The sequence below is a fragment of the Salarias fasciatus genome, unplaced genomic scaffold (genome assembly GCF_902148845.1).
Source record: "Salarias fasciatus unplaced genomic scaffold, fSalaFa1.1, whole genome shotgun sequence".
Classification (NCBI taxonomy): Eukaryota; Metazoa; Chordata; class Actinopteri; order Blenniiformes; family Blenniidae; genus Salarias; species Salarias fasciatus.
Window position 1 is genome coordinate 327,163 of NW_021941399.1, and position 22,838 is coordinate 350,000.

The window sequence follows — 22,838 nt, forward strand, 5'->3', positions numbered from 1 at the left end:
TGAACACTCGTACTCATGACAATGAAAAATGAAATCAGTTCAGCTTCCAAAGCAGGGGTCTATTGGTTAGACCCTGTTGAGCTTCTTAATAGTAGCCCCGAAGGGAAGTCCTCCTAAGTCTGCTGGGGAGGGCCCTTACTAATGGCAGCAGCCCAGGTCAGAATGGACCCCATTGAACCTTTTTGTAAAACCACTGTCTTTAACTCAGCCCTCCGTGCATTTAAATCCAACCGCGGGTATGACCAAGGAGGAAGAGAATCAGTCAAAGGGAGAGAGAAATCCACAAAAAAAAAGAAAAACGAAAGAGGGGGGGTGCAGGGGCAGCGGCTGGATCTCAAGAATCTGGTGGTGGTGTTCTTCTGAATGCCCGGAGCTTCTCTTTGTAGCTTTCACCTCTTGCAGAGCTGGATGTGCCTCTCTGTGTTCTCCCCTCTTTCCTGGTCCAGGTCAGCTGCTCAATCTGCTCCTTCAGGGATTCTGGTGATCTGATGACTTTTACCTTGTAGCCTCTTTTAGCCATATCCTCAGTAGCTTCCTCTATGGTGTCGTAGGTTCTGGCACCCTCTTTGTATTTCACTCGCAGCCTCGCTGGAAAAAGGGTCTGAAACGGGACCCCATCTTCTTTAAAGGCCTATTCATACTCCACAAGAACAAAGTTCGGCAAGGGAGGCGGTGCGAGAACAAAATGACGTCATTTTGTTCTCGCACCGCCTCCTTGCCGAACAAATTTCGGCAGCCTCGCACCCTCCTCGTGTAAGAACTTTGTTCGGCTGGGTGACCGAGAAGTCTTCTCTGATTGGTCAGATTTTCCTGCTTCACCTCGACACTCCCACTTATTGTCAAAGCGGAGCTGAATGAAGAGACGGTATTGAACGGAGCAGAAAGCTCCAAGTTTATCAACAATCCCTCATAAAGTCAGCTGAATTCGTCTTTAGAATTATTTAACTGTCCAGGTATGTGATTACATTACTTGTACCTCTTTCTGTTTAACAAAATGTTACCACTGTTCAACGGAGAACTACATTAAAATTATTCTGGACTCAGATCATGTTTAAACTGATTTTATTTAATGACTGAAGTGAACACATTTACAAAAGAAGGATTTCATGACTCTGATAAACTTCAACCATAATGGCTTTATTATATATCGCCAATTAAGAACCACAAACACATTTCTCCAGGAAAAAAATAAATACAACTTGCATAGTCCTCACATCGCTCCCAAAAAAATTTGAACCAGAATTTAAAAAACGATATATTTCTGAATGAAACGTTTTTAAAAGACATGGCAGAAATTATTCACATTGATTGCTGTATTTTTTGTGTGTTTATTGTCATTCAAAAGATAACACAAAAATATACATTAAAGAAAATAATACAATACAAGAATGAATGAAGAAGGAGCAGAAAGAAGAAAAACTTGTAATGTCTGCCCCTTCTTTCATCATATCATATTTTCCCAATATTTACAAACACCGTCATCTTTTTCACCTGATTTTACACTAGTTACATTTATTTAAATATATTTGTTGGATTCTTGATTTTAAAATGAATTACTAACAGCCCCTATAATTCCCTCCTGCAGGCTCCAGTCCTGGAGGAGTCTGGAAAACTCCAGAAAGTCATTTCTTGAGAGGATCAGAGTCCGGACGGTTTCTCTCTGGTCCTGGAGGTTGCTGGTTCCTCCACCCTCTGGTTCCTACACCTTGTACACTGCCACAGGAGCAGCAGTGCAGATGGAGCTGGTGGATGTATCTCATGGGTGGTGCATCAGCTGCATCTGTACATGATCATGATAAAAATAATTTTCAATGCCTTGCCTGTTACAGCTTTTTCTTCAGCGTGCCACTGGATCTATCTATCTATCTATATATATATATATATATATATATATATATATATATATTAGGGATGTGCGAGTACCGATACCAGGTATCGGTATCGGGCCGATACTGGCCTTATTTCAAGGTATCGGGTACTCGTGAAGGCTACTGATACCAGCCGCCGATACTCACGGCAAGAAAACCCCACGCGTAGTAAGCCCTCCTCACCAGCAGTTGGCGGTAGTGCAACCAAATGGGATGCAAGCTGCCGACAAACATGAAAGAGGAAGAAGCTCCTCTCTGGAGGCTGACAGGCGCAGGGCTACACTGCAGCGGGTTGATTCTCCATGAGTCTCATCCAGAGCAGAGACAACAGGATGAATCCAGAACGGCTGCTCGTCTCACCAGAACCGCCGGGGTGGAAATTCTGTTATACAAGTGAAAACGAGCCGAGCTTTGTAGAATGCTAACTCTGCAATGCTAAAATTGCTAAAGGAGGTGCGCGATGTTGTTCATTCACCACTAGTAATTTGTTTAAACACCTCAGGGCGAAGCTTGTGGACGAGAGTCTGACGCTGTTGTGCTGGAAAAAAGAAAACTCCGGCAGCAACTCGACGGCAAACTCTGCAGAAGACCGAGAAACTGAAGAGCAGAGATCCGAGAGCAGCACAGAGAACACCAGCAACTCTTTAAACTCAGGGGTTTTTCTATCTTTGACTTTAGTTCATAAAAAAATCATTAAAATTAGTACATTTAAAAACCTTAGTTTATGTAAAGTGTAAAACTCAGAGAAATTGTTTTATCTTGCACTTAATTTCATTTAAATAAGTGCAAACTCAGAGTTGCTTGTTTTATTTTTCAGACTATTATTTTGGACTTAAACGTAGTGGCTGGGCTGCCTTTTTATTGGAAATAAAATTCATTTTCAAAAATAATCTCATTGCATTATTTTACATTTTATGTATATAAAGTATCGGTATGCAAGTATCGGTATCGGTGAGTACTGAAGATGAAGTACTCGTACTTGGTATCGGTCTGAAAAAAAGTGGTATCACACATCCCTAATATATATATATATATAATTTTTGCATCATTTTATTTATACATCATTATAAAAATAATTCCGAATATATTTCAATTTCTACATGATTTTTTGCTCCTGCTTTGACCATAAAATCATTTATTGATCCGTCTCTAGATCCAGTGGCATCCAGTAGTATAGATCCAGTAGTATAAATTAATATTGGTGGAGCAGCGCATATCTGTCCGCTATTGTAACAAGTGTGGCTCCTCAACAGACTATGAAAAATAATTTGGACACTTATTACTTATATTAAGTTTTTTTTTTGGGGGGGGGGTATTACTGGCTAAATAGATGAACATTGAAATATTTAATGATGAAAGAACAACAGAGAAACTGATGAAGCTCTCACGATCAAATCTGCAGCTCTGATCTGTTTACCATCCAACAACCTGCCTTGCCTCCAGCCAAAAATAAATAAATAAACTTTTACAGCTTTTGCAGAATAAAATGGGCTTATTTCTATTTATTTTATGTACAGACGAAAGTAATTCAGGGAACGTGAGCTGGGTTTAGACCGTGGTCACAATACCTGAATGAGGACGGTGAAGTGGTGAATTCTGGTGAACCAGGAGACTGGATTCCTCTTTTCTTCATCTGCTCATGGAAGGAAGCTTCAATAAGTAATCCTTCAACAATTCTTCCATAAAAACGCCACTGTTGCACTATCCAGCCATGTAGAGTTGCTGGAAAAAATTGCTGGAGAAGCGGAGCCAGCACTGAGGGGGGCGTGGCCTCAGAGGGGCGTGGCCTTTGAGTTCTCGCTTCGGCTGGAGTATGAAATGTCAGGGAACTTTCTTCGGCAGCTTGATGACGTCATCCTGCCGAACTTTGTTCTTGTTCTTGTGGAGTATGTAGGGGCCTTAAGGGTCCTCCGAACCTCCGTATATTCCCTCCGTTTTCGAAGGATGGCTGGTGGGTAGTCGTTGTCAAGATTTATTTGTTTTCAGTGCCATTTAAATCCTTTACTTTGCCAGGCCTTGCGCAGCACGGACTCTTTCGTTTTGTAACTGAGGAATCGGACAATTATTGAGCGCGGTGATGCGCTCTCTGGCGGCTGCGGTCCCAGTGCGCGGTGCGCTCGTTCTATTCGCAGGTCCGTCCCGTCTTCATCCAATCTGAGCCCCTCCTTCAGAAAAGTCTCCACGAATGCAATCATCGACTCCGTGTCTTTCTCAGCACCTTCCGGCACCCCGTAAATCCTGACATTCTCTCGCCTGGAGCGACTTTCCAGGTCCGCCACTTTATCCTCCAGCATCACGTGTAATTTTAGCAGCCCTGCCACCACCTCCTCCGTGCTCTGAACTCTCTCCTCGGTTCTCCCCTGCCTGTCTTCCACTTCGCTAATTCTAGCATTTGCTTTTGTAATTTCCTCCTTGATCGTCGTTAGTTGCTCCTTATTTTCCTGCCGGAACCCTCTCAGTTCTTCGAGTAGCATCTCTAAGCTAGCCATCTCTGCCGCTAGCTTAGCTTTAGCTCTTACTTTTGTCTCTAAAACTTCTTTATCCCGTTTCTTCAGGCGTTATGTATTAATTGGGGCGTTGTTAGCCGTCTTACCCCCACGATGTGTTTTTCGTGATGTGATGATCCTCTGCTGAATGGGAGTATTTCTGTAATTTCTTCGGTTCTCTCGGGAGCTTCTTTACCGGGCTGCCATCACTAAGGTGTTCCGGCCGGAAGTCCCTGACCAAACTGGTTCTCGTTGTGTTTGAGTTGAAATAAACGGTTCATAAAGGATAAACCGTGTTGGCCAGATCAGGAATAAGCAAAACAAGTTAATGAAGCGATCTGAAATGCAGGAATACATTTAAGCTGCAACACAATGATATAGTATAGGTGGGGGGGCTGCTTCATCTCTCTCTCTCTCTCTGAGGCCCTTCCCCTAAAAAAACAAAACCAGAACCAAGTGTGAGCACACCTCACACAAATATGATGCATGTAAAACCTTATAAAATCCAATGTTCACAGTAAACCACTAAACACAGTCACTCGTGTGATTCTCTTCCCATCGCTGCATAACTAACCGACACACGGTGGGGGGGCTTTCTTCACTGCCAACATTTCTTGGGTGTTTTTTTTTTTTTTTAAAGCACACAAAGTTTAACATGTAAGTAAGATTATATACATAAATAATAATTATAAAATGACAGGGTTGTGATCAGACAAACAAAGTCACTCTTGCCAGGACTCCCTACCTGGATCTTCCACCCAAACGATGGCTGTGTGACTTTCCACCACAAGAGTTATGTTTTGTTTTGTTGTCTTTTTCTTTTCTTTACGTTTTCTCTTTTTCTCCAAAAGTAACGTACAACACACGTGTATATAACTTTCATAACTTGCAAAAGTTACGTGCCACACACTAAAACAACACACAAGAAAAGCAATGTCTTTCAAACGTTGTGTGCAACGCACAATAAAAACAATGTTACCCACAGGATGTAACAAAACAGGAACATCACCCAAATTAAGAAAAACTAAAGAGCACTCTTCCACTCTGCAATGGTGAGGCCAGATGCTGGACAGTACCTTTTAGCTTTCAGCTGGGTGTGGTTCTATACTTTCATTCTTCGTCTGACCAGGTTTTGCACAGGCAGTGGTAATCTTCTTCGGCACGTCTTTTCTTCTGCGGCTCTCCACTAGTGACCGGCTCCTGGTCCTCCAGAGCAGCCGTCTGCTGTCTCCGCTCACGGTGCCGATGTCTAGCAGGTGGTGCTGAGGCTGACGGAGCTGTTCCACTCTGAGACTGCGGGTTGGGAGCTGTCGATGGATGGGAAGGTGTCCAGCCGCCAGCATACGGAGTTGGAGCGGAGTAGGAGGGGCCCGATTGGGGGAAAGTTAACCGTCCTGAGTGCTGTGCTCCTTGCCGGTCTTGTGCTGCTTGGGTGGTACTGGTGCCAGGCACATCCATTCCAGTGCCTGCAGCAAAAGACACTGCTTGGCCACTGACAGTACGACGTTGGCGGATCACAGCCTCACCCTCACGGTTTTCCGGCTCAGTAAATTCCATGGCGTCACGTCCATGCTGAAGTGGTGCGGATGGGGGATCCCTGGCCTCCATGAGGGAATCAGCTGTAAGTGTTTGTGGGAGGTCCACACCTTTAAGCAAGGTGTCACGGTTTGTCTTCCTCTGCCGCTCAGCCAGCCTGGAGGGGCGCAAATCAAAAACATTTTTAGAATGCATTCTCATTTAAACACATCCTGAAGGTAGGAGTAGGTAATAAATATGACGCTTACCAGTTGTTAACTGTGGTTATGTTGATAGGAGCCAGCACTAAGTTGGTTGCCTGAAGTTCCCTGCAGTCTTCAGTCAGCTGCCTGATGTGACTGTAGACCAGAACAGTTGACTGGGCAGTGGGTGAGACTTTGCCACTGTTGTCTTTTGGCCTATTTCTGCCTGCGGTTAATTCCTTGGAAAGTTTTAGGCAAACGCAGGCCGAAATCCTGTTGGCATCAGGTTTGTGGGCAACCTGTCCACCAGTCATATACATTCTGTGGAAAGATGGAACAGATTGGTATTGTGCCTCTCCATGCAACTAACACATATGAAGAGTAATAATCAACTTTTTGAGCTGCATTTCATGTAATTTCATGTTTGCTGTACAAAGTGCTTTACAGAGCAAAAATTAAGCACAAATACTTAACAGTACACATGAAAGTAGAGCGGAGATTAAATTAAAACGTATAGACCATTCAGTGACGTGGGATGTGATAGACTGTCCCTTTTTAACGTTCAAACAATACTGTTATGAACAGTTTAGAATAAATGACATATCTATAAGGTCACACCACATTAACACATTAACTTTAAGATCTTCCACCTATTTTGCTTCAGGGAACAGGATGATTTCGAAAAAGACAATTTCCTGACATCCTTTCCACGCATTATGCACAGAATAGGCATATAGATGTAGCCCCATGGATTCACTGTGCATCCAGCTTCTTTTTTGCCTTAGGAATACGCCATAAATTTGATCATTGAACTAACTAACTAAGAGAGAGAAATCATTTTGGGGTCAACTACTCGTCTGACTAAGTCGACACTGACAAACGCACAATAACATGTAATCAAAGCATCCCCAGCGGAAATATTGCCTTTCAGATGCTTGCAGGCCAGGTGCCGAGCCGACATCCGGCATGAGTTGCTGTCCGAGGACTTCATTGCTGAGGTCATTGACATTGCTCATCAAATGCACATCATGCAGCTTTGTGCCAGATGTGTTGGGTGCATGACCCCCCCTCGACGAGCGCTCTGTCAGCCCGGTAGCATGTTAGCCGCTCTAGCTGGATGTGGGACGAGTGAGAGACTCCGCCCACTCGGCCATGTGCTCGCCTCCCATTGCACAGTCGCTGCTTGAGTGATTGCATGTTAACTAGCGGGGCGGGGTTTTGTACAGAGTTGGGTGAGGAGGGGAGGAGGGTTGTCAGCAGAGCCGGAGAGCAGGCGCTGGGACAGATGAATGCGTCCCGCAGCTGTTAGAAATGAATTAATTGTAAGACCGATAAAGCGCGCTTCATGAAGGCGAATTGAGCCGTGCAGGGCGAACCGTTGCACCCCTATTTCAGACGTATGCTAAATGTGACTGATGGTAAATGTGCGTTTTAGATTAGATTTTATTGTGTTGCTGCTGTTGGACGTTAGGTGACAGCAGGTGCAGCTGTAGCACTCTCACAATGTAGCACTACAAATCACTACCATTTTTTTTTCCACTTTCCACGACATATGTAGGCAATGCAAACAAGCGACTCTTACTTTTTTCAGGGTAGTGTAGTTTGCTCCCGAGTCGATGATAAAATAATGCACTATAGGGGTGTAACAGTACATAAAAGCCACGGTACGGTACGAACCTCGGTGTAAGGGTCACGGTTCGGTACGTTTTTCGGTACAGTGGGGAAAAAGTAACAAAAGCTCCCAAATGTACCAGAACATTTTTCCCAAGCTTTCCCACGCGACACATTATTGGCCCAGGTTACATGGTGTTTTTTCAATCCGATTGTAAACAATCGGATTAAACGGAGTGTATTCATGTAGGCATACAAAGCATCCACGATGAATCCTCGTTTACCAGGACCCTGGTGAAGCGGATTACACAGAGTCCTGTGACATGAGCAGAAGTCTCTGGAGGATCTTCCAGTCTTCCTCTGCAGCAGTCCTCAGCGCCGAGCAGTTTCTATCTGCTGAGCTCTGCTCAAATAATGTCCCAACATCTCCATGAGATGCTGCTCAAGGAGCGGCTGCTCCCCTGGCTGGAACACCGCCGCCGAGCGGCACATCTTGGTGTGAGCTCTGCGCCGCATGCCGATGTTTCGAATTAACTGGTGCCCGTGTTAACTTGTGACCAATAGACTGAAACATGTAGTCGTTCTGGCGAACGTCGGTTATCGACAGTTACAGTGAGTGTATACGTTTAAAGTCTTTTGTGAGTCTTACTTTAACAACTGCTGTAATCAGCATGTGTTTACACAGACCTCCGCCGTCATTCGTTAACACGGGAACCAGTTAATCCATAACACCAGCCGGCGATCGCCTGTATTCTGCTGTAGAGCTCTTTATACAACTCGCTGTTGCACGATTTGGTTCCATCTCGCCTCTCCAATGTTTTTTCTGTCGGGGTTTTGTATTAAAAAAGTGTTTTTCAACCACCGTGGCGTTCTCTGCTGGTTTTCTGACTGTGCTGCTTCCTGTTTACTGGCACGTCACACGTCACTCCGTATGAGGGAACGCACGCGGAACAAATACTCCCCCGTTTAATCCGCTCCGCCACACGCTGCAGCTCTCATTCCGCTTGTACTTTCTTCCTTGTTTGTTTATGTTTGGACCTGCTTGTTCTTCTTCTGTGGTAATGGTGGTTGCCGGCAGCTTTTAGGCTCATTACCGCCACCTAAGGTTGTAATCAGGACTCGCTTTTTTATTTTTTTTTATTTTTTTTTAACTCACTTTGTGTGTTCGTCATGTGATTGTGTGTACCGACCCGTGACGAATACAAATACCGTTACACTCCTAATGCACTATGCTAATAAAAACGTCTTTTTTCTTTTTTTTTTAATTTACTTAACTCACTCCTTGGCCCCAACTCCACTGCTCATTCCACCAACCAGTCTCCGGGAGCTGATTGGCTGTCTTCCCCCCTCAGCCCCAGAGAGCCCATTGGCTCCTTTCCCCGTGTTCTTTTTTTTTTCGGACTTGTTAGCATTGGGCGGTAGGACTTGTCAGGACTGTTAGGATATGTTAGGACATTAGTTTGGAAATGTTAGGACCTGTTAGGATATTGTGAGGAACTGGTAGGATCTTGTTAGGCCTCAGTTTGCAGACCAATCGCTGGCAGGTTCACGACAAAAAGGGGCCACAACAACCCTGTTGACTCTGATGCTGAAGCTCAGAGCAGGAAACGCTCCTCAGTGACTCGATTGAAATAATAATAATAATAATTATAATGCATTGGTTTTATATAGCGCTTTTCAGGACACTCAAAGACGCTTCACATTGCATTATTCATTCACTCCATACTGGGTGGTGGTAAGCTGCTGCTGTAGCCACAGCTGCCCTGGGCAGACTGACGGAAGCGAGGCTGCCAATCTGCGTGTAACGGGTGCGTTGTTAATGCACGCCATTAGAAAGAATAAGAGAAAATAAATTTGGGCAGTTCGGAAGACTGGGCACGTCTACAGGAGCTGGTGGTGTGTAATTAAAAGCAGAGACTGTAATTCAAGGTTGGTGGAATCCACACCGTGTATTGAAATGACACAAGTGAACAAATTATACAAAAGAAATATCCCAAAACACAAAATAATTAACATAAAGAAAATATTTACAATACTGCAGCAGTTGACCGGTTGAAGTTTGAATAAAGCGCTTGATCACGGTTCAGGGTTGTTCATTGACAGCAACACAAAGCCCTCAAAATAAGCCGTCCGGGTAAATAAATTAACCCCTGGTGATTACATACACAGTCAAAAACCGATGCCAACAACCCACGAGGGTTTAGTGAGAGTTCAGTTGAAAATGTCCAGTTTTATTATCCATGGGAAGGGGAAGTGCGATCAGGTTGGGCAATCAGTGTAGTGAGGTGCATGGAGGGGAGGACAGGCTGCGAGCCTTCCTACCAGACCAGTAGGACAAAAGGCTGTTGATTGTAGCTGAGTCCAAGCTGTGGTTTCTTGGCTGCCATCAGGTCCACTCCAGTCCAGGATGGAAACCCGGCCTGTTTCAACAACAGGACCAGTAAATGTTTGGCTAGATGTCAACTACCCTGAGCTCAGTTCATGTGTACACAAAACAAATAATCAATAAAGTAAATACATAAGGTGCTACATTCTTTACACTTACAATTGAGAAGCATCTCACAGTTCATGTGCATTCAACAGACCAACACACACTGAAATTAACAGATAAACACATCAGCTTGCCAACAAAAGCTTCACATAAGCAATCAATCATGTGTGTCAGGGCTGATGCTACCGCTAATGCTACAGAGCTGCATTAGCCCAGCATAGTATTGAAGCATTCATTCAACTCACCAGTTCCTCACATTAACGGCACATAATGGCAGCTAGGGACTCCCTGCAGGCCCGGCAGTGACTTCTACAAGTGTATAATGCAATACTCAGCGCACAGAGTTTGAAACAAAAGCACAGATGAATGATTGTAAAGCTTGAAACAAACCTGCTCGCAGCTGTCGGCTGGCTTCCCCCCACACGTCTGAGTGGGAAAGCAGCCGAAGCATGAAAAGCAGGTCACTCTGAGACGCGATTGGCTCGCTCTGTCACGTGACCGGAGTTGTGTGAGGTACGTCAACACGCAGCGTAAAGGTGCATTCAGGTGCACTCAGGACGGATGGAAAATAACTGTTTCCATGATTTTTTAACCTGGGTTACACCCTCCCCCTCTTAAATCCCTGCAAGTCCCATTGCATGCTAGACCACGTGGACCTCGGAACTAGCGGTAGGTACGGAGTTGAAAACAGTCAAAGCGTCTGATACTGTTAGTAAAAGAGTTTGAACCACAGATATCAAAGGATTACCTAACGAGCTATACTGCAAACGGTTAGGTGGTTGACGCTGACGGACTGAACGTCTTTGAATAGGTTTAGGTGGTAAATTGGTTGAGTGATCAAAATGTAGGGGTTCAGAAACACCGGCAACCAATGACTCTGGGTCGACCGATTCTTCAGTGAGTGGAAGTCCAGTGACTTCCAAATCGACTGAACGAGGTAAGTAGGTCAGTTTTTCTCTCTCCTCATGTAAGTCGACTGAATGTTCTTCCTCTGCTTCAGACTCAGGTAGGTTTACAGGTGAATTTGCTTCAGTTACGATGGGTTCAGCAGGTTCAGGTAGGAGTACCGGTTCAGGTGTTACAGGTTGTAGGTTCTCCTCATCAGGTAAGTGCTCTCTTCCGGACTCTGGATTGACAACAACTGCCGGTTCACTAACAGGTAAATATGGCGGTGGACGGGACTCGTCAGCAACACTGCGGGACGAAATCTGTTTATGAGCCCTCTCCACAGTGAATCTCACCGGACACTGGTCCAGGATGGCAGGTGTCTCTTCAGGTGGAGGATCTTCCTCTGCAGAATCCTCAGAGTCATGGAGTCTCTCACGCTGCTGGCGTGTCCTCGGCCTTGAGATTGGACTGGCCTCGATTGAGGATTCCTCATCAGCAGCCAGGAACCCACATGGTAAAAGAAGATCTCTGTGAAGCGTACGTTTAGGACCATCATTACGCTCCGGCTTCACTGTATAGACTGGTAGGCCTCCAGCTTGATCCACCACAACGTAGATGTCCTGCTCCCACTTGTCACTGAGCTTGTGTTTTCCTCTCAGTCGAACATTGCGCACCAATACTCTGTCTCCAAGCTCCAGCTTCGAAGGAGTGACTCTTGAGTCGAAGCGGATCTTGTTCTTCTCTGATGCTTTGGCAGCGTTCTTTGAGGCAATATCGTAACTCTCTCTCAATCGGGACTTAAGACTCTGGACATACTGTGAATGAGACTGATGTGCTCCCCCATTCAGCGGCAACCCAAACGCCAAGTCAACCGGTAGACGAGGAGTACGTCCAAACATTAGTTCATATGGGGTGTATCCTGTTGTCTCATTCCTCGTACAATTGTAGGCATGTACCAAGGGTTTGACGAATTCTTTCCATTTTGTTTTCTGTTTCGCTTCCAGGGTTCCCAACATGTTGAGCAGAGTGCGGTTGAACCTTTCCACCGGATTCCCTTGCGGATGGTAGGGCGTGGTCCGACACTTTTTAATTCCAGCCACTTCACACAATTCCTTAATGAGTTTAGATTCAAAGTCTGGCCCTTGGTCCGTATGAAGTCGTTCCGGTATTCCGTAATAGACGATGAAATTGTCCCACAGACATTTGGCCACCGTCTTAGCCTTTTGATTTGGGGTTGGAATGGCTATGGCGAACTTAGTGAAGTGGTCTGTTAACACAAGGATGTCTTTAGTGTTACTGGTATCGGGTTCAAGGCTGAGAAAATCCATGCAGATGAGTTCGAGAGGTCTTGAAGTTTGGATACTGACGAGAGGAGCAGCTCGCTCAGGAAGAGCTTTGCGACGAATACAACGTCCGCAGGTCTTCACCTTCTGCTCTACATCAGCAGCCATCCTGGGCCAATAAAAGCGGGTTCGAGCAAGGTCTAATGTACGCTCTATCCCCATGTGACCCATACTGTCATGGAGACTCTGCAAAACAATGGAACGAAGTTCTTCAGGCAGGACAAGTTGATGTGAAATGTGTTCGTTATCCTGTCGCTTCCTGTACAGAATACCTTCAATCAGTTCAAGCTTGTTGAGTTCTCTGAGCAACAGTGAGATCTCCGGTAACTCCTCTCGAGCAGTGGGAGGGATCTTCTCTCCTGTCTCCATCTGGTGTATGACTTCCCGGATACTTGGGTCAGCCTGCTGCTTTTCCCGAAGCTCAAGATGGGATAGAGCTGGGACGACAGGCAGCCCATGATCGTCTATATAGCTCTCAGGAAGAACATCAGCCATGATGGACAGAGACTCGATCAGAGCGCTTGCTGCCTCAGCTCGAATCAACCCACTCTGGCAGATGGCATCCACAACCTCAGATGGAATTGAAGGGTCACCAGAGTCAGAGAGATGCTGCTTTGTGAACTGGTTGAGGAGGTCATCACCAGATTCATCGGGTACCTCTTCTGCATGTGGACGGCGGGACAGTGCATCCGCATCCAGATTTTGTCGTCCAGCCCTGTATTGCAATTTGAAATTGAATGTGGAGAGTGCGGCTAACCACCTGTGACTTGTTGCATCCAGCTTCGCCGAAGTCAGGACGTAAGTAAGTGGGTTACTGTCAGTCACCACGGTAAAGCTGGCTCCATACAGATAGTCCTGAAATTTCTCTGTGACACTCCACTTCAATGCTAAAAACTCAAGCTTATGAGCTGGATATCGACTTTCACTCATTGAGAGTCCTCTGCTTGCATAAGCAATCACCCGCAGCTCTCCACCTTGCTCTTGGTAGAGTGCAGCACCAAGTCCGGTGGTGCTGGCATCTGTGTGGAGAAGGTAAGGAAGTTTTGGATCAGCAAACCCCAGGATTGGCGCACTGGTAAGTTTATCTATCAATGTGGTGAAAGCGAGTTGACATTCTGGACCCCACCGAGAACCAAATGGCTGCTTTGGATCAAACTGACGATTGGAATCTGCAGGTCTGGAAGATTTGTGGGTAGATGCATATCCGCGAGTAAGGTCGTTGAGAGGTTTTGCAATGGCTGAATACCCTCTGATAAAACGACGATAATAGCCAGCGAATCCCAGGAAGGATCGTAAGGTTTTGAGATTATTGGGAACTGGCCAGGATTTGAGTGCCGCCACCTTCTCTGGATCAGTCTCAACGCCTTTTTCAGAAACAATATGCCCCAAGTATTTAACGGAAGTCTGAAAGAATTTGCACTTTTCTGGAGATAGCTTTAGTCCATATTCTTGAAGACGGTTCAACACTCTCAACAAGCGGTTCTCATGCTCCTCAAGTGTGTCAGAGAAAATGATCAGGTCATCCAAAAACACTAAGACCTCCTTCAAGTGGAGATCACCCATACATTTCTCCATCAATCTTTGGAAAGTTGATGGGGCGTTGGTTACGCCCTGGGGCATTCTGTTGAATTCCCAGAATCCAAGAGGTGTAACGAAGGCTGTTTTTGGCTTGTCAGTCTCACTCATTTCAATTTGGTAGTAACCTGACTTGAGGTCTAGCACAGAAAACCATTTCGATCCATTGAGCGCAGAAAAAGATTCCTCCAAGTTTGGCAATGCATATGCGTCCTTGACAGTTTGCAAATTGAGCTTGCGATAGTCAATACATAGACGAATATCTCCATTTTTCTTTTTGACAACCACGATTGGTGAAGAGAATGGTGACTCTGATTCTCTAATCACACCAGCGTCTAGAAGCTCTCTGAGATGTTTACGAACAGCTTCTATGTCATGTGGGTGAATTGGTCTTGCACGATGTTTAAATGGAGTGTTGTCATGGAGATTTATGTGATGTTTGACTTGACTAGTGCAGCCAAAGTCCAGATCATGATGGGAAAAGACGTCCGACATTGCATTCAACTTGGTGCTGATCCGCTCCTTCCATTCTGATGACAATGAAGATTCTCCAAAGTTAAACTGTAATGAAGTAGCATTGGGCTCGTGTGTGGATGAACTGGTCACATGTTGCTCTGCGATGACACATTCATATGCTCCCAGCTCTGCGATGATAGCCAAAGGTGGTAAGTGAATGTCTTGCTGCGTTTCGTTTCTCACCATAACTGGAATTTGGTGAGAAGAAAGAGATTTAAGTGAGACAAGACAGCTGCTCACGAACAGACCACCCGGCAGGCCTGAAACCGGGTGCTGGACGACCGCATACTGACTTGTTGGAGCAGAGACCTTAGCAGAGCCTTTTAGCAGAATGGAATGACCAGCAGGAACGAGCACAGGAGACTTACTGAGCAGAGTTACACATCCAAGATGGTCGCTGCAGCTTTGTTGGTAAGTGACTTGGAGAGTTTGTAAAACAGCTCGGTAACCGGATGCATTTGGTTGGAAGGAAGAATGATTGCTTTGCTGAAATTGATCATAGAGAGTTTCAAGAGTGTTCATGCCAATCAGGATTGAGGTGGAAAATCCTGGTTTGAAATCAGGAACTATAAGTGCAAGTGTTGGAATGGTTATGATGCTTCCAATAAAGTCCATTGGGAAAGTCACTGTTGTTTCAATATAACCAAGATATGGCACATTTTGACCTGCTGCACCCTCGACGTGAAGAAGCTCATGAAGAGGTTGCACTGGTTGATCAGAAAGATGTTTATTGTAAAATGAAACTGGAATTGTCGTGACCTGAGACCCGGTATCCAGAAGGCAGAAACATTGGTGACCTCCGACTTTGACATCAGCCGTGCATCTGGATCCCACAAGTCCCTTAGGTACTCTCTTTGATGTTGACTGCAGCTCAGAACAGTTTACAGGAAGCTTTTCCTTGGCAGGACAAGGTTGGTCCGACTCAGCCCCTGGGCGTCCCACACCAGGAACTGAAGCTAGTTTAAAGGCTTCCTTGCAGGTTGATCTGGTCTCCGCCACTTCTGCTGCTTCTCTTGGAATTGCTTCCTCTTGGCACTAACCAGCGCGGAATTGGGCTGGTTGCCACACTGCGGCTTGATGTGGCCATCCTCTCCACAGCGGTAGCAGAATCCAGGTTTCAGGCTGGATGAAGCTGAAGTTGAGCCTCTTCCAGTCTTCCAGGAAGCAGAGTGCATCGCAGCTGGCGGGTTACTGCTGGTCCGGCCGGCGGTTAACACTGCCAGCTGCTTTTGAATGGCAGTCATTTGTTGTGAGAGCTGCTTTGTGAGGTTGGTAAGAGCAGTACATAAATTTGTTTCTTCCTCCTCATTCACCAATTGTGCGTGCGTACTGACCTTTTGTTTCGTTGCTCCCAGATGCTGCTTCATTCTTTGAGTCTTCGAGGCTTCTCTGTCCTCTTCTGTCCGCAAGAGTAATAAAAATTCTGCGAAAGATGGTGGGTTTGATTTCCTTTGTTTTAACTGAAGTTCTGAAATTAATCCATCGTCCCAACATCCTCTGCAAAATTGAGACAATAACTGTTTGTCCATGTTTCTCTCAGATACTCCTCCTCTCCTCACAGCATGTTGCAGCGCCCCCTGTAGTCTCTGCAAATACTCGGACGGCCTCTCACCATGATTTTGATAAGAGTCCATGAATTTAACATAAAGTTCTTCACCATCCTGGACAGTGCCATAGGCTGACTCCAGATGCTGCAGATAGACATCAGGCAGAGTGTCATAGCTTAGGTGTTTCACCATGTCACAGGCAGGGGGCAGCAGGCTGTCACGAATTAGTCTGGTGCGTTGGAGATCAGAAATAGATGGATCGTGCAAAACCAATTCGACGCCAGACCGCCAGGTGTCGTAGTCCATTTCATGATTTGGCCTGGGCACTTTACCAGAAAAGGGTCTCAGTCGGTGAGTGACATTCATGGATGCGTCGCTGCTCCGGACCACATGCTCCACGACGTAGCGCTGCACTTCTGGAGGAGTGAAGTCACCAGGACCGAATGATAGTCTCTCTGCACGAGTGGAACTATTAGATGCAGAACCAGATGGATTAAGGGGAGCTTGAGCAGAAATATTCACATTAGCAGACTGTTCATTTGACAAAACCGTAGCAGGTGATTGTTCCTGTGACTGCTGTTCAGACTTTGGGATATTTTCAGGTACAGGTTGAAGCTGTGCAACTGACAGTTGTATTTGGGACATCATTTCTCCGAGCACGACCGCATAATCCTTTCCAGACATTTTTGCAATCTTCTTCAAGTCAGACAGGTAATTTTCAGTTTTTGAACCCCCCAACTTTGATGCGTATATTTGAGACAAACTTTGCACAAAAAATGTATTACCATCACTGGAAGTGAAACTATACGGCAGTTTTGATGATAATTTTTCAACTGGCGCTCCCGAGATATATTCAATGATGAGCATTTGATGATATTCGGATGAGCTACAATCGATGACGACATCACGATTTATATCGCCATATTGCTCAAGAAAATCAATAACTTCAGATGAATGATGTTCCACTGCTCCATCAACGAGAACAGCATTTGGAATTTTTATCCCAAGTTCCTCAAAAACTTCCATTTTGAAAATTGAACTGGTGAGTTTGAATGTGCTTTAGTTTGGGTTTTTTGTTTTATTTTACTTAATTACAACACAACCCAGCTCCTGGCTAACTGGCTCGCCAAGATGTAACGGGTGCGTTGTTAATGCACGCCATTAGAAAGAATAAGAGAAAATAAATTTGGGCAGTTCGGAAGACTGGGCACGTCTACAGGAGCTGGTGGTGTGTAATTAAAAGCAGAGACTGTAATTCAAGGTTGGTGGAATCCACACCGTGTATTGAAATGACACAAGTGAACAAATTATACAAAAGAAATATCCCAAAACACAAAATAATTAACATAAAGAAAATATTTACAATACTGCAGCAGTTGACCGGTTGAAGTTTGAATAAAGCGCTTGATCACGGTTCAGGGTTGTTCATTGACAGCAACACAAAGCCCTCAAAATAAGCCGTCCGGGTAAATAAATTAACCCCTGGTGATTACATACACAGTCAAAAACCGATGCCAACAACCCACGAGGGTTTAGTGAGAGTTCAGTTGAAAATGTCCAGTTTTATTATCCATGGGAAGGGGAAGTGCGATCAGGTTGGGCAATCAGTGTAGTGAGGTGCATGGAGGGGAGGACAGGCTGCGAGCCTTCCTACCAGACCAGTAGGACAAAAGGCTGTTGATTGTAGCTGAGTCCAAGCTGTGGTTTCTTGGCTGCCATCAGGTCCACTCCAGTCCAGGATGGAAACCCGGCCTGTTTCAACAACAGGACCAGTAAATGTTTGGCTAGATGTCAACTACCCTGAGCTCAGTTCATGTGTACACAAAACAAATAATCAATAAAGTAAATACATAAGGTGCTACATTCTTTACACTTACAATTGAGAAGCATCTCACAGTTCATGTGCATTCAACAGACCAACACACACTGAAATTAACAGATAAACACATCAGCTTGCAACAAAAGCTTCACATAAGCAATCAATCATGTGTGTCAGGGCTGATGCTACCGCTAATGCTACAGAGCTGCATTAGCCCAGCATAGTATTGAAGCATTCATTCAACTCACCAGTTCCTCACATTAACGGCACATAATGGCAGCTAGGGACTCCCTGCAGGCCCGGCAGTGACTTCTACAAGTGTATAATGCAATACTCAGCGCACAGAGTTTGAAACAAAAGCACAGATGAATGATTGTAAAGCTTGAAACAAACCTGCTCGCAGCTGTCGGCTGGCTTCCCCCCACACGTCTGAGTGGGAAAGCAGCCGAAGCATGAAAAGCAGGTCACTCTGAGACGCGATTGGCTCGCTCTGTCACGTGACCGGAGTTGTGTGAGGTACGTCAACACGCAGCGTAAAGGTGCATTCAGGTGCACTCAGGACGGATGGAAAATAACTGTTTCCATGATTTTTTAACCTGGGTTACACCCGCCATCGGCCCCTCTGACCACCACCAACCATTCACTCTCACAACTTTCATACTGATGTAGTTCCCCGGTTTTTCCACAAGATGGCAGCAGATTACAGATTAACTTCCTAACTGTGAGGTCAAAGTTCATCTGTCAGCTGCTTCAGGAGTCCCACGATCCACCAAGATAACAGTGAGGAAATAAAACATGTAGTGTGGTGTGAGTGGCTCTGAGATGTGGTGAAAAAGTGTGAGAAACATGATCTGAGCTGCTGCTGTGAAACGTGAAGCTGGGTTTTCCGTTTGTTTTGCCGCCGACGGGAGGCGGTCGGCTCAGAGAAGATTCTGCTTGGTGTCGTCTTGAAGTGCAGCTTTTCTAGTTTCGTATGAGACTCAGCATGTTGGGGTGGAGCGGACGGAGGTGTGCTTTGTGTCGGGTGTGGCGTGTCGTTGCATTTGTATTTTGAAGTTGTAATGAAACAAATTCTCGGTGGTCAAAGTGCAGCTGGAGAATCGGCCAGGCAGGAGCCCATCACTGCAATCAGCTGCTTTCCATCTGGGAGAGACCTGAAGCCGGAGGAGAGCACAGCTTCTTCCAGCCCGCAGTGTGGACAGAGCATCTGAGTCGTGATCGACACTGCCTTCAGCAGGATTCAGACCGCTGCAGGGAGACCCCGATGGTTTTCTGATGAACTGAAGAGCTTCTTCAACTGAAGAGGCAGAATTTCAACGAATTAAAAAGATGAGAAAACTGGAGTAAAATCCAGGCAGCTGTCGGCGCAGTCCTACTGTGTCTCAGACTGTTTTGAAGTTCAGCCTTTGGAGTAGCTGCTTTAACCTCAAGGTGAGAAAGTTAATCTGTAATCTGCTGCCATCTTGTGGTCAAACTGAGGAACTAAATCTGATCTCTGAACCACGTCACAGTGTGACCACGTATTTCCTGCTCTGAGCTTCACCAGCAGGGGGACAGCAGGGTTGTCGTGGCCGAGTGGTTAAGGCGATGGACTAGAAATCCATTGGGGTCTCCCCGCGCAGGTTCGAATCCTGCCGACAACGGAGGTTTTAATCAGGAACTGAAAACAGTGAGGAAAAAAACAACAGTTCAGCAGGCTCCAGGGTAGTGGCTTCTTATAAATCTACCAGTCAGCTTTCCTGTCACGAGTTACAGTCAGTGAACACACTGCGATTTAGATTTCACTCCTATGAGAACAAGTAGGATGCAGCTGCTGTTATCTGTTTAGCTACGAGAAAGTTCACCAAGATTAAAGTTCACGTTGTCGGCAGGATTCGAACCTGCGCGGGGAGACCCCAATGGATTTCTAGTCCATCGCCTTAACCACTCGGCCACGACAACCCTGCTCCTCTGCTGCTGATCTACAGCGGTGGAGGCAAAGCGCTGCACCGTGAGCCACATGGGGAATGTAGTCTGTGGTGATTCTAACCTCGTCCAGGAGAGGAGATCGCAGATTGTCTGGGGTTACAAGAGAACCCAGCTCAGGGTGGGGGCCCCGCCCACACCGTGGTTATAGGACGAGGCCAGGTAGGCGGCCAGCGGCGGCTCCACAGGCGGTGGGTTAGCCACGCCTGCTTTCTCAGCGCCGTCCAGATGCTGTCTCCAGCTGAGCGTCGTGACGCGGGTGGACAGTGGTTTGTCCCATGTCGACGTTGGCTCAGCCACAAAGTCTGGGAGCATCGGCGGGTTGTTTTTCACCGTCGCCGGCTCCGGGGGCAGAAAGAGCCCCGCAGACCGTGACGGAGACGGCCACTCCGCCTCCAGCTTCTCCACCGGGAAACCCGGGAAACAGGCAGAGGAAGGAGGCGTGGCGGTCTCTGGATTCGGAGAGGAGCGGGTCACGCCGTTCCTCCAGGCTGATCGATCATCATCTGAAATCTGCAGACGTGACTCCACAGTGTGACGACTGCATTAGAGACTCATCTTCTGCTCTGAGCTTCACCAGCAGGGGGAGCAGGGTTGTCGTGGCCGAGTGGTTAAGGCGATGGACTAGAAATCCATTGGGGTCTCCCCGCGCAGGTTCGAATCCTGCCGACAACGGAGGTTTTCATGACATGTTTGCCGGTTACGTTTCCTGCTGGATTTCACTCATTGAGCTGAGCGGCGTCTCATTAAGTCCTGCTTCAATATATGAAACGGAACACAGACGTCAAGGGGACACTCAGGAACCGTCGTAGGTCGTCTAGTTCATTGCCAGAAGTAGTTTGGGTGTAGTGCGTACTTGTCAGATTGTTCTGTCACCCCTTCAGTGGTCGTCCAGAAAGTTTCACCAACACTCAGATGGTTGGATTTCACTCCTGCCTGAGCAGATTCATCTCAACACGTCCTGTGTAAACATGTGGAAGAGCTCAATATCTGTTCCGAACACATCATTCAGACACCGATTTGTTTTTTTATCTGTGTAAAGCAAACATTAGTGTTCTGCTCCCACGGTGAGAAAACATGAGAGTGGAGATGCCGGGGATTGAACCCGGGGCCTCATACATGCAAAGCATGCGCTCTACCACTGAGCTACATCCCCTCTGTGAGGCAGAGGGGATGCGTGAGGGGAGGGGGAGGGGCCAGACCGGGACGATCAGGAGACGGTCAGCAGACACCAGACTGTGCTGGTCTGGGATCTGGTTCTCATCAGGAGGTTCAGCAACACGAAAACCTTCGTTGTCGGCAGGATTCGAACCTGCGCGGGGAGACCCCAATGGATTTCTAGTCCATCGCCTTAACCACTCGGCCACGACAACCTGCTCACCCCCCCGCAGTGACGCTCAGAACAGGAAGTCAGCGCTCAGAACAGGAAGCGAGCGGTCACACTGCGGAGAAGGGCCTGAGGACCCTGTCCTGTCTCCGGTCCAGGTCTCTGATCCCTGAGGCGGACGGGACGGACTGTAACTTCGAGGAGGTCCAGCACCGAGGCTGCGACCCGGGACCCTGCCCGCCCCTCTGTCTCCACGGCGACCGGGAGCTGAGCGTGGGAGACACCTGGCTGCAGGGCGAGTGCAAACAATGGTGAGAGCAGACGGGGGGGGGGGCGGGGCTGCGAGCGGCGATTACACCCTGTGCTCTGTGTGTGTGTGTGTGTGTGTGTGTGTGTGTGTGCTGCAGCACGTGCACGCCGGAGGGGGATTACTGCCAAGACATCGACTGCAGAGGTAAAGTCCACCGCGGTGTGTGTGAAGCACACACACACACACACACGCCGCTGACGTGAGGCTCGTCCCGGTGCAGTGGACGGCGGCTGGACGCCCTGGTCCGTGTGGTCGGACTGCTCCGTCACGTGCGGCCTGGGGACCCACGTTCGAACCCGGGCCTGCATCAACCCTCCGCCCCGGAACAACGGGTCGGCGTGCGGCGGGGCGGACCGGGAGAGCGACGGCTGCCGGACGCCCCCCTGCCTGGGTCAGTGCCCCCCCCCTCCCCCCCCCAACGCCCCGGCGGCGTGTCTGAGCCCTGACCCCGCCTCTCTCCCCAGATGACCTCTGCCCCTGGTCGCCGTGGTCGCCGTGCTCCCGGAGCTGCGGGGCGGGGTCGGCGACGCGGCGCAGGGCGTGCACGTGCGAGCCGGGGGGCGAGGCGGCGTGCCCCCCCGAGGTGGAGGCCAGGAGGGACGGCGAGGAGACGCAGCTGTGCTACGAGCAGCCCTGCCCAGGTGTGTGTGAAGAGAACATGGACGGTGTCCTGAGTCCTGAGCTGCAGCGTGACCTTTGACCTTTGACCTGTGCTCCGTTGCAGCCTGCCCCATGTCGGCCTGGAGCGTCTGGTCGCTCTGCTCCTGCGTCTCCCAGAGGCAGCAGCGGTACCGCGTGGCGCTGTCCTCGGCCACCAGGGGGCAGCAGTGCACCCCGGTGGAGAGTCAGAGCAGAGCCTGCTCCAGCCGGCAGTGCCAGGGTGGGTCAAACACGAGGCCCGAGGGCCAAAGCAGGCCCAGGAGAGGCTGCAGTCCGGCCAGACCGCCCAGTGTTTTGTAAAAGATGTGACATCATGTGCATAAGGAATCCTCAGAGTCTCAGTCTCAGGGTGTTGCGGCGTTGTGATTCACCGGTCCGGCCCTGCAGGGTGAAGCTGGTCTGTGCGGCTCCTGACCCGCTGGAACAGACCCCGGGCTGGCCCGGAGGGAACCGAGCTCACGCCGGGTTCTGCTCCACTTTGTGCAGATTGCGAAGCTCCCTTCGTCTTCATGTCCTGCGGTTCTCCCTGCCAGAAGCAGTGCGGCCTGCAGGGTCCAGGAGATCCGTGTCCGGGAGAGGAGGAGTGCTCAGCTGGCTGCTACTGCCCCGAGGTGAGAGGCTCCGGGAGCGGGCGAGGCAGGGAGCGGGTGGTACAGGGAACGGGTGGTACAGGGAACGGGTGGTACAGGGAACGGGCGAGACAGGGAACAGATG

General features: G+C 47.8%; 1 protein-coding gene, 1 long non-coding RNA gene and 5 other non-coding genes across 7 annotated transcripts in view; 4 read left to right on the top strand and 3 right to left on the bottom strand.

The window, feature by feature from the left end:
• sspo (SCO-spondin) overlaps positions 1 to 22,838 on the top strand; it is a gene marked incomplete at its 3' end in the record, with an annotated part of 117,942 nt that overhangs the window by 79,318 nt on the left and 15,786 nt on the right. The window contains exons 88-93 of the mRNA XM_030087744.1: positions 21,313 to 21,465; positions 21,562 to 21,608; positions 21,685 to 21,855; positions 21,929 to 22,105; positions 22,189 to 22,344; positions 22,611 to 22,662. Of these exons, the coding sequence (XP_029943604.1) occupies positions 21,313 to 21,465; positions 21,562 to 21,608; positions 21,685 to 21,855; positions 21,929 to 22,105; positions 22,189 to 22,344; positions 22,611 to 22,662 (756 nt within the window). The remainder of the gene's footprint in view (positions 1 to 21,312; positions 21,466 to 21,561; positions 21,609 to 21,684; positions 21,856 to 21,928; positions 22,106 to 22,188; positions 22,345 to 22,610; positions 22,663 to 22,838) is intronic.
• Positions 13,706 to 16,228, top strand: LOC115385676 (uncharacterized). Its single transcript, XR_003931161.1, has 3 exons — positions 13,706 to 15,764; positions 15,852 to 15,931; positions 16,037 to 16,228. It is a non-coding gene; the product is annotated as an uncharacterized LOC115385676 (long non-coding RNA).
• Positions 19,424 to 19,505, top strand: trnas-aga (transfer RNA serine (anticodon AGA)). Its single transcript has one exon. It is a non-coding gene; the product is annotated as a tRNA-Ser (tRNA).
• trnas-aga (transfer RNA serine (anticodon AGA)) lies at positions 19,722 to 19,803 on the bottom strand. Its single transcript has one exon. It is a non-coding gene; the product is annotated as a tRNA-Ser (tRNA).
• On the top strand, positions 20,421 to 20,502 carry trnas-aga (transfer RNA serine (anticodon AGA)). The gene has a single exon. It is a non-coding gene; the product is annotated as a tRNA-Ser (tRNA).
• On the bottom strand, positions 20,912 to 20,983 carry trnaa-ugc (transfer RNA alanine (anticodon UGC)). Its single transcript has one exon. It is a non-coding gene; the product is annotated as a tRNA-Ala (tRNA).
• trnas-aga (transfer RNA serine (anticodon AGA)) lies at positions 21,119 to 21,200 on the bottom strand. Its single transcript has one exon. It is a non-coding gene; the product is annotated as a tRNA-Ser (tRNA).